General features: G+C 43.4%; 1 protein-coding gene across 6 annotated transcripts in view; it reads left to right on the forward strand.

Annotated features, from left to right (window-relative positions):
• LOC146810040 (uncharacterized) overlaps positions 1-18,768 on the forward strand; it is a 48,677-nt gene extending 29,909 nt beyond the window's left edge. For all 6 annotated transcript variants that reach the window (XM_085616921.1, XM_085616922.1, XM_085616925.1 and 3 more), the window contains exon 4: positions 15,345-18,768. In XM_085616921.1, the coding sequence (XP_085473047.1) occupies positions 15,345-15,658 (314 nt within the window). In that variant the 3' untranslated portion in view covers positions 15,659-18,768. The remainder of the gene's footprint in view (positions 1-15,344) is intronic.
• The last annotated feature ends 2,349 nt before the right edge of the window (positions 18,769-21,117 follow it).

Raw genomic sequence — 21,117 nt, forward strand, 5'->3', positions numbered from 1 at the left:
TGCAGATGAATGATGGGAAGTGAAGTGATCTCCTCTTGTTGGCTTCTCCTTTTCAAGTTGGTTTTGGTGGGATTGTATCAACAAAAAATCCGTGGGTCTGCTAAAACACAATCGAGAGCTTGTGAAGCCAACCCAACAAGTGCAAAGAAGAAGTCCTCATAAAGAGGACAAAGTCCCATCACCCACCGAAGTGGCATGCTTCATCATTTGGGACCGCCTCTTAACCGCACCTGGTGCAGTAAAGGAGCTACAACTCCTTTGCTAGTGTCAAAAGAAGGAGGAGCTCGCGGATGTTTTGAAATGTGGCTACAGAGGTATAGTTCTCCTAACACTTGATGAAGCTGCCTAAATCGCTCGGTACGATCAGGAAGACCGTCCGGGATGGCGACGGATAGAGCGCTGTCTCACGCCCTGAGTCATTATCAGGAGCGTAGGAGTATACCCCGACTATATGCGGGGGTTTTCTGTGTATCCCTACAGTTTTGATTACTCTCTAATCAGCAGGTACATCTGTAGGTTGATCGTTCAATTTGACTTTTTGCACTTTGTATATATTGTTGATGCAGTAGTACCACCTTTGGTCCTGAAAAAAGCCCTGATCACAATGCCAGATCACTATTGGCTGAAACATGTTGACCATGTGTGCTATTAGTGTGCTTATAGATTTTTCATGCACACGCATTTTGTTTTTATTTATTGACACCTATAGATACTGAATAAACATATTTTTCTCTAGGTAGTCAATTTTAACACACTGCTCATATACACTGCACATTCTTTACACTTAGTTATATCACACCCTAGACAGCTTCATCAAGTGTTAGGAGAACTATCCTCTCTAGCCACATTTCAAAACATCCGCGAGCTCCTCCTTCTTTTCACACTAGCAAAGGAGTTGTAGCTCCTTAACTGCACCAGGTGCGGTTAAGAGGAGGTCCCAAATGATGAAGCATGCCACTTCGGCGGGTGATGGGACTTTGTCCTCTTTATGAGGACTTCTTCTTTGCACTTGTTGGGTTGGCTTCACGAGCTCTCGATTGTGTTTTAGCTGACCCACGGATTTTTTGTTGGAACAATTATAGTGAATAGGGGATTGTTTTCGTGCAGGTCTTTAAATTTCCCCCCGACCCCCTTACTGAATAGTGTTTTTGCGGTTTTGGTGGGATGCCAGTAATGTTGCTTGCTGAGGAGATTAGTGATGGGTCATTTCTTATGTGGTGCCTCTGTGCAAGAAAACCTCTCTCTTTAAAGTTTATCATCGGTATTGTCAATTGTAAGCAAGTGGAGAGCCAATTGCTCCTATAAGCTTCTTAGCTGAGGCATTTGGGCATCAAATACTGTTTTTAGGTAGAGCCTGGGCAGTACATGCGCTGCTCTGCGAGGCATGCTGTGTTCAGGTATGGACTTGAAGCTCCGCCCACACTCTGCCTATATTTTTCATTGGCTTGTCATTGTCCACAAGCTGCCTTTCTTAAGTATGTGTGAAGTGCTAACAAAGTGTGAGCCTTTGTTTTCCCTGCTGCATTTGCATCAGGTGTGTGGCTCCTGACTGCTCCCAACCACGAGACTCGAACAAAAGGAGGCCTACACACTTACCTATATACATGCATACATATATATGCATATATATATAAAGATAGTATACATATGTCAATATATATATGCATATATCTTTCCACATATATATGCACATACTTATATATGCATATATATATATATGTATACATGTATGTATACATATGTCAATATATATATGCATATATCTTTCCACATATATATGCACATATATATGTATACATTAAATACCAAACATTACAAATGCAACAGGTCTCGCATTTGTGAAAGCTGAAGCAATTTTATTAAAGATATCACTATATATACATATATCCATCCCAATATCACTAAAATATGCTTTTATATATGTATAGATCTGTATATGTATGCACACTATGCTATTATATACCTATATACATATATAGGCCAACATGTATATGCGCACATATACACATACAATACATCTATATATCTAAATAACGAAACCTCTAAATGCATGCATAAATATGCATATTATGTACATTTAAAACTGATAACACAATAAGAAAAACACTTCTGAAAAGAAACACCCTTTGCTAAACAAAATGCTCTAACTTGGACAAAGATGAGACCTGTTGCATTTTTAATGCTTGTTGTGTATTGGGACTATTATAATCGATCTCCAAGAATCCGTAGGACCCTGGGCCACATAGCATTTCAATATATTGGTTAGCCACAGGGAGCTGTTAGCTAAAAACAGGTCCGCGGGTATACCGTTTGGCCCCGGAACCTTTTACAGTCTGAGATAGCGCCCTATTTACCTCCTCTAAAGTCGGGGGGTTCCAAAGTAGATGCCACATATTGGAGGTCAGCACCACATTGTGAGTCAGTACTAGTTCCGTAGAGGCCAGCAAAGTGTTTCACCCAGGTTTCGGGCATGATTTTTACATCAATATTACCATTTTTGTGTCACTAAAATACACTTGATTTACAGTTTGCCAGAAAAGTCTAGAGTCTTTGCTCTGGCATGCCACATGTAGTTGACCCCATGCTTCTTGCCTGATTTCCATCTTGCGTTTCTCCAACGCGCACTTATAATCCATGCGTGTCTGTCTCACTTTCACCTTATTACGAGGTTTAATTTTTAAGGTCTTGATTAATTTGTTATGTAGGTGAGAACATTCACTATTGAACCACCTTTTATTACTATGTGTTCTATCAATGTGGTTCTTGATTAAAAGCACCTTAGTTGTCTCAGTTATTGCCATGAACGATTTGATCATGACTGGGGCATTTATATTATCTTCAAGTCAATCCAGAACTTGCCTGAGGTTGTTTTTTATGATCTCCTCCAAAACAAAATCGGGGTTAGCAGTGGACCACTTCCGTGTTAAACCCCTTTTTTGTAGCATAGGACAAGGGAGATGTTCTGGCTGGCATAGTTAAATCGTCAGATGGGACCACCAGTTCTAAAATTAATGGATAGTGATCACTAAAAAATATATTTTAGGTATGTTAAAAGTCAGTGTGAATTAAAATAATCAGACAAAACAATAAAATCAATCAAAGTGCCTTGGCCTCTGCCAACATATGTTACCACATCAGAATTTAACAGTTCTATAAAATCTAAAGCCAAAAATAGAGAAAATTTCAGTAACAAGGAATTAAATATGTTCCCACAAGAGCTATGTTCAAAAGGATAACCGCCCACCGTGTCCAGGGGCGTAACACAGGCCCCCGCTGTCTGTGCTCCAGGGGCCCCTCTGCAGCCGCCAGCCAGCAACCACTTTGCACTCCACACATCCGATCCATCTCGAATGCTGGGAGTTACGTAACTTACATTACGCTCGGCAGCCGCCTCATAAATTAAATGTTGCGCGGCTGGTCATTTTCATGCTGCAGGCCATCATGCATTGTATAACTGGCTCATTTAAACTTAATTGGTATAACGCGCCTGAAAAGGAAAGCCGGAATTGAATATGCTGCCCTGCAGACGTGAAGTCAAGTCCCCCAGCTTCTCTGCAAGAGGAACCCTGCTCCACAATTGTAAGTAAACGTATGCAATTACTGTTCTAGGGGATCGCGTGATGCATGGACTGGGCCCTGGGGCCATATTGATGAGTGCGCTGGGAGCGTAGAAGAAGGATCCCGCGTTTCCTGCACTTCCATTCAGTGGTAGAAGAACTGGTGGGCGGGATCGGCAGGGCACGGCGTGCCCGGCCTACTTCTCTAATTTCATAGAGTCCGTTCCCCTACTTTATTATTTGAAACATGCCTCCCGGCAGGGGCGACTGGTGGATTTTGAAACTGATGGGGCGAAAAATTTGTACCCTACTGAACTGAAAAAGGAGGGTGCGGGGGGAATTCCCCCCGCAAGAAAATTTTGCAAAAAATGTATTCAAATGGTGGGTTTTACACCACATATTTACTGTAAATTTTTGCAAAAACGGGATCCAAATATAGCATTTTAAAGCACAAGTGTGAAGAAAACATTACAAACATATCAAAAATGTGCCCAATCCTCTAACTGGTCTGCTTGCAAAACGACCCCCAAGCCAAGCACATACAGCCAATGGGAAGAGGCCCTCTAAGTGTTTTCTACCTGTAACACATCTCTTCCTCTTTACTGTATTGGTTAATTAAGTCATCAAGGCTCACACCATTGGTAAGACCGTACATTGCAAATACTTTGAAAATTAGATGGCGAAAGAGATCCATCCAAGGATTGCAGTTCATCCTTGATTTTTTTAAGATTAGCCAGACAAACAGAAATTATATTCCAGCAAACTGTGTTTATTTTGCGAAATATAGCATTTATATACTATAAATGTACACTGACAGAAAGTCCACATAACAGAAATTGAGGTGCAAAGCATACAAACCTGACGACAAGATTTTGGGTGGAAAGCATAGAGATACTGATAAAGACAGATATGGTTTATAAAGTGTTTCAAAATTTACAATAGAGAAAAAGGAGTTAACACAATAAGTTTAATTTTTAAATTGAAACATAAATAATAAAACATATAAATGTAGAGCATTACAAGAAAAAAAATTGAAATCAGTGAAGAAAGTAGTTTGCATTTAGGGCCTCATGAGTTTTTGCTGTAGGGCAGAACAGTAGGCCTTCCTGCTGCCCTGACCTACAGCAAAAGAAAAGGGCACAAATGCACCGTATCTATCAGCAGATACGGCGCATTCCTGTCCTTTCCCCATGCACCGGCACACAATAAGCTGCTGTGCGCCAATGCAGGCACTGTTGCACCATGGTGCACTGGTGCCTGCATTGCGGGCAATTACAAGAGGCGTTTTCCTCTTTCCCTGTGTGCTGCAGAAGGCACTATGCATAGAAAAAATTAAAATGAGGCGAAATAAAGAGATTTCTCCGCGTTGTACCTCTGTAAGTTTTTGGTGCTGCTTCAGATTACCGATTTCTCCCTCCCTGCACTACAGAGTATAACCGTCTGATCACTTAAAGGAACCCTACGTGAATGATGTGTTGTCACTGCAGTCTGTTAAAAAACTAAACGGGCCAGCTGCCTGTGCCAGGCCACAAAACAGAGCCCGATTAGAGACCTGTTTCGAGGCCCCCATTAAACAACTGCAGGGGTTCAGACTCTGCCCACTTAAAGCTCTGGGCAAGCCCACTCTCCTTCTCTGGGATGCTGCACATTTGAGCAAAATAAATGTAATGCATTCGACTTCTGGCCTCCTCACATTCACCTACGCTGAGATGTGGCATCGGACACAGGACAGGAAGTGGGCAGACTTCACGGGCCTTGCGGGCCTCTGTCTTAGGAATTATTATTACAGATCAATTGCAATATTTTTTGGGGAGATTTACATGAATTTTGGACAGTCAGCTGCTGCTGCACATTGCTCATAACTGGGCTTTAAAACTGATTAATTGACGGAGTCAATTGACCATCTGGTTGGATTTGTTACCATATGGGTATCAACTATGTCCTAAATGGTTTCAATGGCCTGCCTGATGTGAGTCATTCTCATAAAAAAGGATGTGTTCCATACTCTGTAAGAATTAGACCAGAGGAGTGGCATTGGGAGTGTGTGAACACTGAAGAGACAGCTTATCTGCGTTTATTGGGCTATACTCGGAATTTCCGAGCCGTATACCACCACCTCCTTAATATTAACTATTTACCTTAGCACGGTTTGCTGTATTCAAACCTACAATCGCTACCCGTTTTTCATATCACAGTGCCACAATTGCAGGGTTTGAGTTGGTATTAGAGTGCCATCGTTTGAAGTTGTTAAGTTGATAAGTCGTCCTTGTATCTTTATGAATGGAATTGTTAAAAATGGCACACAAAGGCGCACAGGGCCTCAAAATGTCTGCTATCCAACTAACGAAACCAAAAGTTACCAACAAATTGCACAATGTACGTACGCCACCAGGGCAAGGCAGCAGGCCTCAAAGCCACCCCCCACCACCACCACCCCACCCCCGCAACTACCCATCATGGAATCAAAGTCACCCTGCCGGCTGGGCCCCAAAGGCGTCAGTAAAATAAATTATCGCAGCAGTGACAAAATGAAAAACAACACTTAAAAAGTTTAACTGTTGAAGTGTTGTTTTTCATTTTAAACAGTCTTCAGAAGTTCGGCACAGATGTTTTAGTATGAGCTCCGGAAGGCAGAAATTGCCAAGGCCAATAGTTCAGGTATTACCTTCTCTTTCCTCCTTCTGTTTATTTGCTCCCCTGTGAAATGGGTCTAAAAAAGAAAAAACGTTTTTGCTGGAAACAGTGTCTTTTACTGACATTTTGCAATTTCTACTTGCCGCCTCGGGGTGGAGAGAAAGAAAACCTTCCGAATATGGAAAAATAAGCAACTAACTAATGAAAGCAAGACAGAGTGGTTGCAAGGTGGCCACATTGATTTTTTCACACTTAAACACATTAGCGCCACTTTACAGGGTTTGCCAGAGAAGCGCTACTTTTGTTCTCTCCTCTCTTTGAACAACATTGTTTTCCCTGGGTGGGAAAGTGCACCTTTCCTGGAGGTACTGAAATACCTGCTTGATGTGTGAATTGGAAAAAAATGTGTACAGCGGCTGTGTGTTCACAAATGTGGTCTTTTTCAACCACACTGCCTATGTTTTGTAAGGATATAAAAAATGGACACTGAAACTGGTCCTTTCCGGGCCCTTTAGTCATTGCCTTAACTTTTTAGGCAAAAGCACTCGCTAATTTCTGAATAATGAGTGTAAAAGGAAAAAGGTAACCATGTTGTTCCTGCTTACATTTCACATGCTTGACTTAATCTTGCATTCCCTATGAGTGTTTGCTTTTTCTAGGATGTTGTTATTTTTTTTAGGCAGCATATTGCTCTTGCCTATTGCGTAATTTTAATTGAGTCCCATCCAGGTGTTTATAGCGGTTCAGTGCAGTGCAAGTTTCTCTCAGTGGGGCAGTATGGTGTTCAGTGGGGGAGAGGATGTGGTCAGAGCTACTGAATTTGGAACTGGGAAACCAGGTTCAGCCTTTATGACCAGTCTCCCAGACCGCTCTCCTGAGGGAGCACATTCCCATGCTAGACCTTAGAAGCCCTGGTGTCTTAGCACCAGCAGGTGAACCCTCGTGGTGGCAAGTGCGGGTTAACCTTCTAGGCCTGTCCACCACGATCCAAGAAGTTCACCTCCAGTCTTGGGGGCAGGCCTATGAAGCAGCACACTCTAGAGTGACAGTGACTCTGTCACTGAGGTCACAGTACCCTGGAGCAGGGTGGCTGTAGGGCAGTGCGACCGCACCGGGCACTGTCTTCGGGTGGGGGCATCGTGTTTATAAGTAGAATATGGTTTTTAAAGCACTTGCTGCCTCCTTTCTGGCCTCTAACAATTTTCGGCAACAATAAAAATGTCATGATAACTCCAGTGATTAATGTTCATAGTAAATAGAGGTGGTGTTTTGTCTAGTGGAAGTTTTGACTCATAAAAAGGAAGCGCAGAGGGTTAATGTGCCTGCTGCTAAGAACATGTGCCATGCAGATCACAAAGTGCACATCATGTAAATAGGTCAGTGGGTTACTGCTTTGTCAGAGAGACCCTATTGTTACTTGCAGTTAATAAGTTAAAATCCTAACATAGAACCGTCAGCTATTAACTGTCGTGTAAGAGCTGCATGCAAACTGCAAGGTATAAATTAGAGCGTTATGGTTTTTTCCCCAGTCTTTGATTATCCTAATGTTGCAAAAAAGGGTTTATTTGGATAGAAATCAATTCTGATTATTAAAGAGAACGCCCAACCATGGCATTACGTTTTGAATTCTGAGTTTGTGTTTCTCCAGACCAATCACTATTAAACTATGCTGCCTACTAGTATGGTTGTCATGTGACTCCTACACCTTGTAGTCCTTTGTCTTATATAACATTTCCTATACAGTGATTTACACATGTATGAATGAGTGTCTCTCTGTAATATGTATGATGAAAGTGCTCTGACACCCTACAACTGGTATTAGTGGTGCTGTACATTTTCTGATACTTTATTTTGACATTTTTACACATGCTAACAGTCTCTGCAAAGATTTTTCCTTATTAGTACCAGTGGAACGTACAACTGCAGCAGTGAGAAAGGTGACCAGTCAACCTTTGCAAAAGGGCCTCCTCTTCACAGCAGCACAAGTCACATTTTTTAGTAACCTTTGATCCGTTTGAGCTATAAACAATTTATTAGTGAAATCGTCAGATTATGCAGCAGATTATGTATTATGTGGCAAATACTGCAGAGCCATAATTATGTGGAACACATTTGCAAACTAGGATATTTTGCCATTCATGTTTGAACTGCTCTTGTGGAAAAAGGGAGGAGAAGTGCTGATGACAAAAACTCCATGGCTGGAAGAGAAATGGCTTGTGATTCCACTTTTAAGGATATTTGGGACATTCTGTGATTGGAAACATATCCCACTTTGTGAATGTATTTTAATGTCAATAACTCATATTAAACCTTAAATAAACATGTGTATCTATTGGTTAAATTAAATAACATAATAAGCTGTAACCGGTTAGTGAAATGGGAAACAAATACAAAAAATTGGGATATTTTGCTCTTTCTGCCACACCTCTGACTCCACCCTCTTACCCAATCTAAGCGTTACTCCCGCCCTCTGATTCTCTGCCCACAGTTCCCCTACTTTTTTCTCAAAACTTCAACCACTTCTTCCATTGTATTTCTTATTACGGGAGGGGCCGCTATCTCGTTCTTGTAAAATTGAGTTCACGGGGATCTGCTAATTTCGGGAATGGTACAAGTTCATTAACATGGCGGCAGGGGCCACGCAGACGAGAGAACCCCTTATAGGCTCAGGCAGAGGCACAACTAGAGAGAGACACATTGAGGGGGAAGGGGGGTGCTAATTCTTCCAGTGATAGCCAGAGTGGAGATGCAGGGGCTCTAAGAAGGGGTGAAAGAACAACAAAGCCTCGTTAGCAAGTAAATGGTCTTTTAAAGACTTGTGAAGTACTCTGGTGAGGCTGTGTGTGTGTGCCCGGGAAGCCGTCTCAACCTGGGCTGACACACACAACGGGGGGGGGTGTGGGGGTGGGTGGTGAGATTTGAAGCCCTTTCAGCCCAATGGGGGTTGCACGCCTGAGCTCAGGTGCATGTTTTCATTGTGTGTAGAGGTTAATGCAGGAGAGGGAGTTTTAGGAAGATGAAAGTGCAGGGTAGAGCTGCGGTTGTGTGGGGGGTGGTGCCATTGGGGGCTATGGTGACTGAGGCAGAGGGGTAGCAGCAATATTTGGATGCAGGGGACACTCGTCTGATACCGCTGTAACTGGGAGGTCAGTCACACTGTGAGACATAAGCACTGCCCATGAGGTGGAACATTGTTTTAGTCCTTGTGGAGGTGGGCAGCGTAGAAGGGAGGTGGGATCCTACTAAGCGTTTGTAGCACAAATTGTGGAAGCATGTTTTGCACTTTAATTTCCAGCCTCTGTGATGCCTCTCTTCGCCTTCACCCACCCTTCCTTCTCCCAGTCCCACTGGCAACCATTAACCTATTCAGAGTCGTCACTAGCTCGGGCAGGAAGCACACTGGGTGCATTCAGTTGCAGCACACTCCACACTCCATTCCATTAATTTTAGGCCTTGCTACTGAGAGTCCTTGCTGATAGCTAAGGTTCACGTCACCGATAAATAAAAATCCACAGAGTGGGCTTTGGGTCAGCTGCCTCCAGCCACTGAATTGTTTGGGTCAGCCCACTTCAGCATTAAAGAGTATTTCCAATTTGTATAAAGCCATATGTGTATTTAGCTGCTTTACATTTTGGAGTGATGATTAGAAAATAGTCTATCTCCACCATCTCATATGTACAGTTAATGTAACTTTTTATAACCATATTTTCTCTCTGTATTCGATGACTTTGCACCTCAAAATGGTACCACCCTCCTGCTGACTTTGTGCCTAGAGTGATTTTGCAAAAACCAAAGGAAATGATGGACGGAGTGTTGAACATTGCAAGCACTCACCCCCAGTCAACTGATCTGGGTTTAATCCATCACCGTTCTTTAGCCCACTCTGCCACCCCAGTTCAGACATGGCCATATGCAAATCAGTCTGACCCTGTGCCTCATGGGAACAGTCCAGCCCGAACTGCCAAGCCATGTCTTCTCTGGACCGGAAACAAGTTTCCTAGGACCGGTTTCTGGCATTTCAGCCGTCTTCAGCCAGGCTTGCTTGAATCCAGTGGCAAAGTGAGCAAGGGACTCACGTCTGAGCATACCCTGCCAACTTATGGCGAACAAAGCAAAAACCAAAGGAAATGATGGACGGAGTGTTGAACATTGCAAGCACTCACCCCCAGTCAACTGATCTGGGTTTAATCCATCACCGTTCTTTAGCCCACTCTGCCAGTGATTTTGCACCTAAATGTTTTTTTGCCCCAAATCAATTTTTTATCTTCATTTTATTTTTCCACCCGAATGCGTCTCATCAGACCCAGCTCTTTTTTCACCCAAATCTGAATTTGCAGCTATATTCAATTTTGTTGAAATGTGTTTTTGCTCCTAAAAGGGATTTGTACTCCTAAATGTGTTTCCACACGCCTGCTAAATATGCACTCCGTGTATTTTTGCACCCATAAGATTTAGATCCAAAAGGTGACAGTGCACCCTGCATCATTTACACAGAGTGAATTACTCATAAATGTGATGCTGCACATCTGTGTTTATGAACGTTTTGCAAACCTATGCTATTGTTGCACCAATGGTGCTTTTTCAAGTGAATGAGCTGCTATCCTATCAAGTTCATGCACATCGATTACCCTTATGTGACAACTTTCTATGGCAGTTTGCCTTTTTTGAGAGATTTTGCAACTTCATTTCATATTACACTATTGCCACACTACTATGATAACCAGATCGTGCGACCAAAAAACTGGGACATTTCGCAAAAATAGAGGAAGGACTACAAATTTACAACAATAAAGTGGCAAAGAATTACAGCTCTCACCCCATAGACACACACTGACGAGGCACTAAGAAAATAAATAAAATGTAATTTTTAAAACCAGCATCATACCTATTAATTAAATTGCTTACACATAACAGCTGCCTACTAGCCATGCTTTGGAACACCTTCAAAAGAGCCTCACAGTGTTTTTAGTTTACCCTCTCAAAAAACCGGGACATGAGGCACTTCTACCACAATCTGCCTGGACAACTGTTGATAAACCTTGACCATCCGGGCAAATCCGGGACGCCTGGTCACCCTAGTGTCACACTACTCCTGTTTATGTTGTACCAGATGTGATTTTGCACCTCATTGAATGAGTATAACATGCGCCCCACAGCTCCTGTGGTGAGGGGAAGCACCTAATCTCCAGAGGGCCCCCTCAGCACAGCACCTGATCTAAAGAGGAAAAATAATTACAAGTTTGCATGGTGAACGGAGAGAACGCTTTAGTGTATGAAGGGTCGAGACCAATGCCCTTATTTAACAGCGGCTTATAAAAATATCCTAGGGGTACAGCTTCAATAAGGCCCCCCGCGCTATTACTCCAGGGGAGTCTGTCCATAAGTCAATGTACAAAGCTCCTGTCCCTAAAATTTACAACAATACAATCACCTGTTTCAGTTTTTGCCTGTGGACCCACCCATGACACACGTTCAACATTGATTGTTATCATGTAAAGCGTCACTTCCTGACCAATCCATAGTCTTTGCCAACCAATGCACTGTTTTCTTTTTTAGCTGTTTCCAGTCTTCTTCCTTGTTTATTGGCAGGGATGGGACATTTTTAAGGACAATGACATAAGGGGTGGCTTCTGGGGGAAGATGGAGTGTTCTCAGATTACTTTTGCTGGTACCGACTGGATGTTTATTGTAATTTCTACCCGTGGGATTAAGCCCACTGTTTTCCCCCAGACACAGATGTGGGGCCTGACCGTCCTTTTTCTTGTTGATTTACTGATTGCACTGCAGTTTGGGTGTTATTAGTAACACAGTCCACAGGTGATGGTATCAGGGGTGGTGGTGACGCCTGGGGGAAGTCCAAATTAACATTTGGAAAAGCGTTAGTCACAATTTCCGTGCCTGAAGAGATCTTTGAAACTCTACAGCCAATTAATATCTTTAGTGACACATCGATGCTATTTAACACCCCTACAAGAGGCTCAATAATTGACTTAATAATAACCTCCACCGAGCTTGTAAAGTGTTTGATTAGCGCACTATCCCCCAGTAGCTCAATACTCATAGGGTCCGTCACAATGTTCAAAGGTGGAGTCTTTGTTACTTGTTTTCGAGGAGGGACCGCGATTTTCTTGCGTGTTGCCATGGGCAGTGTGTCTTTCTTAACTTTCCCACAGGCCTTAGATTTTTTGGATGGTGATGGGTGAAGGGTGTCAATAAACCCCCCCCCCCCCCTCCTGTATGGTGCCAGTATTGGCTTCATCTCTACTTGTATCCAAGCTAGTAGATGCAATATGTTCCAATGTTTTGTCATGCTCGTGTACGGTCTCCGTTGAAGTCTAATTTTGTAATGCTCTTTGGGTTTCCCCAGTCTCTCCTCCACAGACTCTATTTCACTTGTTATTGCCCCCATTGCTGTCGTTAGAAAGTTGGTAATCGATGAGGCTAACGGCCGGCCCTTAGCAGAAGTCATAACTGTTTTACGTTTCCCCATCTCCTTACCTTTGGATATAGCGTCCCCCAACGTGATGGCTATGCCGGAGGGCATTTCCGGGCGCTCCTTATCAGTATTGTCCAACCAAGAGCCCTGGCCCAGCCCAGCCTCGTCCAGACGCAGATGGGCGCAGACGGGCCTGCCCGGGCGCGTCCCGCGCCGCGGGAGCCCGCAGCCCCTTTTAGGCGCCTCCTGGCGAAAGGATTCACGTGGACGTGGGCGCCTCCTGCTAGGTTTGCTGGTCAAGGGAGTCCTGTAACCCTGGCGACCCTCTGCAGGCTGTTCCCAGCATGGTGCCTGTGCTCTGGCTGCCCGGTGCGTGCTAAAGTGCTCTGTGCTTTTTCACCAAAGAAAACTGCTCCCCACTAATAATGAGGTGGTAATCGAAAGATTCTCCACTTCGGCCCTCATCAGAGGATTTACTATCATGGTTGGATTTGTTCCTTCAAAACCTCTCCTACCAAAACTGGGCCTATTCCTATAAACAGTATGGTGTTTCCCATTGCTCTGCTGTCAACTTGGACCTCTACAAGATAGAGTACTGCATGTATGCTGGTGGCACACCGCTCCACTTGGAGCTTGATGAAAACCATTCCCACAGGGCGTCACCCTTGCATACAAATAATTGCCTGTGCCTCAACAGTTCTATAACTGAGATCCTGTTCTTTGGCCCCATCAACGTACTCCCATCCCTTTACTTGAGCCTGAGGAATTAGGCTGTCCTCCAGTCCCCAGGGAAAAAAAATCATTGAACTTGGGAATTCTCTTTTGGATAATGAGCCATCAGCTAAACACTGTCTGCAAAACTGCATTTCAGCGCTTAATGGGGGTTATGTCATAATTCTCCGACAATCACACTAATCTGGCTATGTTATTGCTCTTACACTAGCCTTCCCAATGCTTCTCTCTCAATGACAGTTCAAATTTAGACAGCCTACCTGGTATTTGGTTTTGAATGGCATGACCACATCCCTCCAACCTTTGAAAGTTCTCCAGTGACTCCCTGAAAAAGGTAGGGAAGTTTAAAGCTCTCTGCTAAGTACACAATGTGCTTAATGTTCAAACTGCCTCTCAAAACAGTCATCCCTTACCTACTAAGCATAAGCCTTAAGGCTTACAAAAGGTATCTTCTGATCCACCAGATATAAGAGAGGTTTGTAGATAAACTATTCATGTAGTGGGCTCCGTCCTACAAAACGTCAGTATGCTTGGCAAGGGCTTACTTAAATACAGAAAAGCCTCGAGCCACCTCTTCTCTCTAGCATTTCAGTGATCCAATCCTCTTCAAGGCCTCCCCCGTTGTTTGCTCGTAGCCCTCGTTGGTCAGACATCTAGGACCAGCATGTGTTTCACACTGATTTCTTTCAGGCATCATTTTTTAAGGCTTTTCTATTTTATTTGCTCTATATATGATTGCAGGTTGCCTGGTATGCCTCAACCTTACCAGAAAGACTACCTGGATCAGCTTTATGTTCTGCAATGCACCTTCCTATAATCTTCATTTGGGTATGTGTATGTGCACCCAAAGCTCTCTGAGGCCACGGTTGGGTGGTTAATAACACTTCTAAAACCCTGAATTGAAACATAAAATAAATGAATACATTCCAGAAGATCAAAGGCAGCAGTAGTGGCTTTTTAGGGAAATGCATAAATCCAAGATTTTTATGGCAGCGATGTGGGTCACTTACTTGTATTTTCTATTCCTTACTCTCTTGCTGCATCTTCTTAGAAAGATGCAGCTTTTGGCTCTGAGGTCTGTGCACGTTTTTGTGCTTGTAGGCTGTTCCGGCATATGGTGTCTGTGCCAGGAGGCAAGCAGGACTAAGGGGAAAATAAAAATCTTCATATTTATTCTGAGTCTGCTTTCCCTCCCTCAGAACACCCATCATGCTTTCTCCTTTTAGTGGATGCCACGGAATAAGTTGGAGCTATTGGAGTTGGTCATTTAGGAGTATCAGCAGGGGGTGGGTACTCAGCGCATCCCTGGGACACTCGCTCTAGGATTGCTGCCAGAGTAGTAGAGTGACCTCGTTATTTTGGACAAGAGTATTTTGATCCTTATTCTGTCTGTAGGCATTTCACAACTAATTGTAATGGAAGGATTGCCGGGTCTGAGAATAAGGACTCATCAGTGTATTTTGATGCTGGATGTCACTTTATACTTTCTTGAAATGAGGAACACTTCCCAAGGAATTTCTGTCCTGTGTAGCTGGTAGTGTCACTGCATGAAATAAAGAACATTCTCCAGCATTCCTGTCCTCCGTGAAGGTACAGATTGATGGTGGATGCAGACACGCAGAGAGCACAGAAAGGTGAAGTGCTCTGCTGGACACAGAATGCATATATACTGAGGACACAGGAAGGTGGAGTATTCTACTAGGCGGAGGTGGTAGGCCAGTGGCAGTCATCGGCAAAACAGATGGGGTATTCTGTCAGAAAGAGTTAGATTAATCTACTCACTCTCCATTGCATTACATACAATACTCGATTGTCCCTAACAAGGTATGCACTATAAGCTACTAAGCAAGTGGGGGGGGACATCAGCACAGATGGAGCAAAGAAAGAGTTAAGGCTCATAGACATACATTTGGTGATATGTTAATTTCTTGCTTTTGGGTCTTGCAGCTCCTCATGTTAATGTCTTGATTTTCTTTATTGTGCAGTTCAAGAGGCAAAGGAAGAAGTTGAAGACCCTGAGGATGAGGGTCCTTTACTCAAGAGAGTGTGCCAGGGCTGCTGCCAGACCTACTCAGAGCTGTTGCTGTTACAGGAGCGGCGAGCACAGGTGGAGCAACGCCTGCGGGAGGATGAGCTAGCAGTGCGCCGTGAAGAGCTGGAGATCGAAAAAGAGAAGCTGGCCCTGGAGCGGGAGCGTTTGGACACTGAGCGTAGGGAGCGTGAGAAGCGCTTCGAGCTGGAGAGTCAAGAGCGGCAAATGATTCTGGACATTCTCAAAGAGAAGATGATGAAGAAATGACTATCCTGCAGGAGTCTTTAGCAGAGGTGGACCCACCTGGAAAGAGACCAAAAAGAAGGATAGTACAAAAGACCATGAAACCAAAATGGTACTAGAAGGAAGTGTGGGAGAAAGAGATGAGTGTGATGGGTTACTGATGAGAGACTGGTAGGATGTATGTAAGGAGGAGAATGAAAGAAGAGAGGCTGTGAGCATAAGTGGGAAAAGAAGACCAGTAGATGCAATGCTTGACTAGGAGCAAGAGTAGAACAAATATTCAAGAACGTATATATATGTAGTAAGGATCTAGGTTGAGAAATGAGATTAGGAGAAAGAAGACTAAGAGATTGAAAAATAAACTGGAGGAAGAACTGGACAAACCAGCCAGGCGATGGACCAGTCTTGAAGGGAAAAGTAAGAGAGGAACAAGAGATGAACATTTAGATGAATTAAAATGTATATTTCATTTAAGGAAGCAACATCAAGTGCAAAACCACCCCCTTACATTTTAAAAATAATTCTTTGTGGCATGTTTTAATTTGTCATCTATGCCAGGAATAATCTCTTTAAATTAAAACATTACAGTAGAAGGACATGTTGGATAGGAATAATCCAGTGAGTTAATGGCCAATACCTCAACTTCTCTTCATAGAAAATAGCCATCGGCAAAGCCATTAGGCCTGGGCTATCTGGCAAGCCTGCACTTTTGTTACCTTTTGCGAACATCTGCAATAGACATTAAAAGTGTAAAGTTATAAGAAGTCAAAATTACTGATTGTGACGTGCATATATATGGTAAAAATATGCAAAAAATGACTTCATAAAAATGTCCCACCACAAAATAAATTAATAAAGAAATGAAAGCAGAGATTGGCCCAAAAGCCCATGACTTGCCCTACATTATAGGGTTGTGTGTGCAAGTGCAAAGTGGCTTAACTCAGAGTTACTCCATAATAAATGGCTAAAGTAAGTTGACCCATTTCCCGATGCTGTAGGCTGGGGTGGGTGAAACAATATGAATTACACTTAAACAGACCAATAGCTAAAGAGTCACTGGATGAAGATGAAAGCCCCTCTCTGCATGTATGTCTATATATATTTTATTATGATATTATTCAAAAACCTGAGGCTGGCAAGACTACTAAAGCTGTCTCTTGACCAGACCGAAAAACGGTGTGTTGAAGAAAGTGTTGCATTTGATGATCATGTGGGATCTGACCCAATTGAAGAAAATTCTGTCCATGGCCTGCAAATAATAGGTGACAGAATGGTCCCTGCTCTATTGCTGTTAGACCCATCTGCAGCCTTAGACATATGTTGGTTGATGACCCTGCCTTAAAGGAATAGATGACATCCAGTAGGGGTAAAACATAAGGAGGCCCTTATGCGGATAAAATCTTACATAGTAACAATGCAAGATATAGCACTTCTGCCCTCAATAAGTAGAACCATCTGATTTGTTTGATCCCACAGGATTCTATCTGCATCCTAGTGTAGAGGCCACTGACAAATCTCCTACAGCATGATTTTGAATTTTACTTGTATGCAGATAACATTTAAGGGCCTGGATTTTATGGTGCCTTGAGTGAACCATGATGCATTTTAAACATGCTTGGCAGCAATTTCAAATTGGACGAAACCCAACATGCTAAAACTGCTTGCAAATAAGGTTAGTTAATCAAAAACCATGCTTGCATGATCTTTAGCTCACATATATGGGGCCTTGTCCTATGTTATCAGTTGTCTACCTTCAATCCCCTAGCAGGATTTTCAGCAACAAAAAAAGCCTGGCTGATGAGGCCTAACAGGGCACCTCTGGTTTATTTTCCAATGTCTAATGGTGTTTCCTGGCTTAAAACTTTGGAAAAGGCCTTCCTTGAACGGTCGATCTAAGGTTTGATGGGTTGCTGTTATTCAATTGAATTATTAATAGCACCATCTCTTATTTCATTAATCAAGTTTGTTTCACCTGAGGGGGTAACTAGTATTTAGAAGGGAAGATGCCATTAGTTGAATGTTAACCTTAATAAATTAAATTACACAATTGAAATAAGAAGGGTTAAAGGGAACAGTGGGACAAGAACCCCCAGTCAGGTACAAAAGACCTTGAAATGGAGAGATGTGGGGCAGAAAAGTGGGACTCAGATGGGAACTTGCTGGTACAAATGGTACGAGAAAATCAAAACATCAGGGGCCAGCTATATCGGAGTTTTACCCATTCTGTGTCTATGGGAAAGTGTGTTCATACATATGGCCCCAGGTGAGATGAAGCCTGTGCTTGAAAATAGGAAGCTAGGAAAAATAAACTACGGACAATATGGTTAAGAAATGGTTATTAAGAGAGGGAAAAAGTGGACCAGGAGATGTGAAAGAATTTGGGAGATCGTTTGATAAGAGAACCTGGGGTGAAGACAGGAGCATGAAGGCAACGAGGTAGGGAAAGAACGCTTGGAGTAAGAGGTTAACTAGAAACTGTGACCTAACAGAGAAAGGAAGAATTGCAAGGACACAATTGCAATACAAAGAAACATAGAGAGCTAGTCGGAGAGAAAGGGAAATTATCCTGAGAGGGGAGGTGTTCTAAGAGGTTGGTAGAACGGTGTGTGTGTGTATGTGTGTTTGTGTGCATGTGCGTATGTCAGAAAGAGAGTGAATGAGAAATAAAAGGCACCAAGGAGAAGGCGAGACATGGTCAAACTGCTTACCGGTCGAGCTGCCATGTAGAAGGTATGATACCTGGTTCCTCACCACATCCGATTCTGCACTTGAGGTCAGGTTGCCTCAGACCCTAAGGCAAAAGAGAGAAGGAGCTCAGACATAATTTATGATGCGGCCTAGACTATGTGGAACTAGTGGACTTTCTAAGTGGCCGAAACTTGCAGTGAGCCCATGCCCTAAAAGCAGTGACCCAAACAAAAGATGAAGTGAGAGTTGATGGAATGAACAACAGAAACTGAAGGAGTAAAACTGCAGCGCTCACTTCAAAGGGTATCCTGTGAACTTTGACTGATAAAAGGGACCTGTGGCAGTGTACCTGCTTTACTGTATATGCCTTAGGCAGGTATGCTGCTCTACTTCTGTAATATATTTAAAACATTCGTTATATAGATATTTTATTTTTAAACACAAAACATTGGTGGGTGTCCTTATTTTTTTTTAATGTTGAACACAAACGAGTTCCAGGCCTCCTCCGTTTCATCCCAGAATTGTTTTCTCAATTCTCAAAGTGTACAGGTTTGACTCCTTTTCAGTAATATGGTTTCAAATTATATAAATAAGTACCGGGCTGTTTCATTTTTGAGGGTGAACGTTTGTGTCATGGAGATGATTAATCAGCAGCAGACACTTGTTTGTACTCTGGTTGAGTTGGGCTTTTGAGAGATTGTCATAGCTTATCCCCTGCTCAATGTGGGGAGATTAGGTTACTGGTTGGTTGTGGGATAAGATATGGCTAGGAAATCTCTTGTCAAAACATAGAAGCAAGGTGGGCATTTACAGAACTAGAAACTAGGACTCCAGAAATAGTATCAAAATAGATTGTGCTATTGAGAAGCAAGGAACAACAGGTCCAGTCGGCCTTTTATACTGTTTTTCCAGCAGAATTGAAAAGAAAATATCTTCTATTGATATAAGGTGGCTTTGCTGAAATAGTGATTAGAGCCACAGTTGTTGAAGGCTCTGTTTTGCCTTTGATTACACTAACCAGAGACTCTTCTAGTCACCGAAGCCCTGTGGAGAACAAAGCAGTACAAAAGGGGGTGGTGATGGACGGAGCATCAGAACCAATCAAACACTCACACCCAGTCAACAGATCTGGGTTTGATCCATCACCGTTCTTTAGCCCACTCTGCCAACCCAGTTCAGACATGGCCATATGCAAATCAGTCTGACCCTGTGCCTCATGGGAACAGTGCAGCCCGAACTGCTAAGCCATGCCTATCCTGGACCGGAAACAAGCTTCCTAGGACCGGTTTCTGGCATTTCAGCCGTCTTCAGCCAGGCTTGCTTGAATCCAGTGGCACCGGATTTACCGCTTTGTTCGCCATAAGTTGGCAGGGTATGCTCAGACGTGAGTCCCTTGCTCACTTTGCCACTGGATTCAAGCAAGCCTGGCTGAAGACGGCTGAAATGCCAGAAACCGGTCCTAGGAAGCTTGTTTCCGGTCCAGGGAAGGCATGGCTTGGCAGTTCGGGCTGGACTGTTCCCATGAGGCACAGGGTCAGACTGATTTGCATATGGCCATGTCTGAACTGGGGTGGCAGAGTGGGCTAAAGAACGGTGATGGATCAAACCCGGATCTGTTGACTGGGTGTGAGTGTTTGATTGGTTCTGATGCTCCATCCATCACCACCCCCTTTTGTACCGCTTTGTTCGCCATAAGTTGGCAGGGTATGCTCAGACGTGAGTCCCTTGCTCACTTTGCCACTGGATTCAAGCAAGCCTGGCTGAAGACGGCGGAAATGCCAGAAACCAGTCCTAGGAAGCTTGTTTCCGGTCTAGGGAAGGCATGGCTTGGCAGCTCGGGCTGGACTGTTCCCATGAGTCACAGGGTTAGACTGATTTGCATATGGCCATGTCTGAACTGGGGTGGCAGAGTGGGCTAAAGAACGGTGATGGATCAAACCCGGATCTGTTGACTGGGTGTGAGTGTTTGATTGGTTCTGATGCTCCATCCATCACCACCCCCTTTTGTACCGCTGTGGAGAATGGAGACATTGTATTTCAGTGAGTTGAGCGGCAATAAAGAGAGGGAAGTGCAACAAAGAAGGGCACAGAGTGAGCGTTGAAGAGCTCCAAAGAGAGGGAGCCGCAAAGCAGTGATAAATGCTCTTCACAGCAGGAGATCTACATTAATGTCCTGATTCACAAATTGCGCTTTGTCATACATTTTGTAGTTCTACAAAACGCACGACAAGGTATACGTTTTACTCATACTTATGTGTGCGGAGTTCTACGCCCGACTGCAGTGTGTCCATGTAAGTATAGGTTTTAGTCGCAAATGTGGGAGGGACACAAGGGAATGGGTGGGAAATGAGAAAATGACTTACTCCAAAAGGTGACTGATGTAAGGAGAATTAAGTGGAGTTTATGGAGTGACGTCACGCACCCACACAAGAGTAAGCAAATTGATTTACTCTTGGGGTACAGGCATGTAATTTACACTTTTGTAGTAGGTTTGCACTCCGAGTTTGTGAATAACAAAAGTAGTACACTTGCTCCAAAGTGTAAATCTACTCCAAAGTGTAACTTACCTTTGTCAACCAGGTCCTTAGTGTATTGATGGTTGGTTGATTGATTGGGTATTTTCTTAGCTCTTGTATGCCAACAAGTGGCTTTATGGAGTTAGGCTTTACACAAACCAGAAGGCCCTAGACATATTGGAAAAGTACTCTTGGAAAAGAGGGCCAGGTAGTCCATGACAGTTATCCTCGATCAGCAGTCTAAAAGAGGAGGAAGGTTTCTTTTGGAAAGTTCTTCTT

Source organism: Triturus cristatus, chromosome 7 (genome assembly GCF_964204655.1).
Source record: "Triturus cristatus chromosome 7, aTriCri1.1, whole genome shotgun sequence".
Lineage (NCBI taxonomy): Eukaryota > Metazoa > Chordata > Amphibia > Caudata > Salamandridae > Triturus > Triturus cristatus.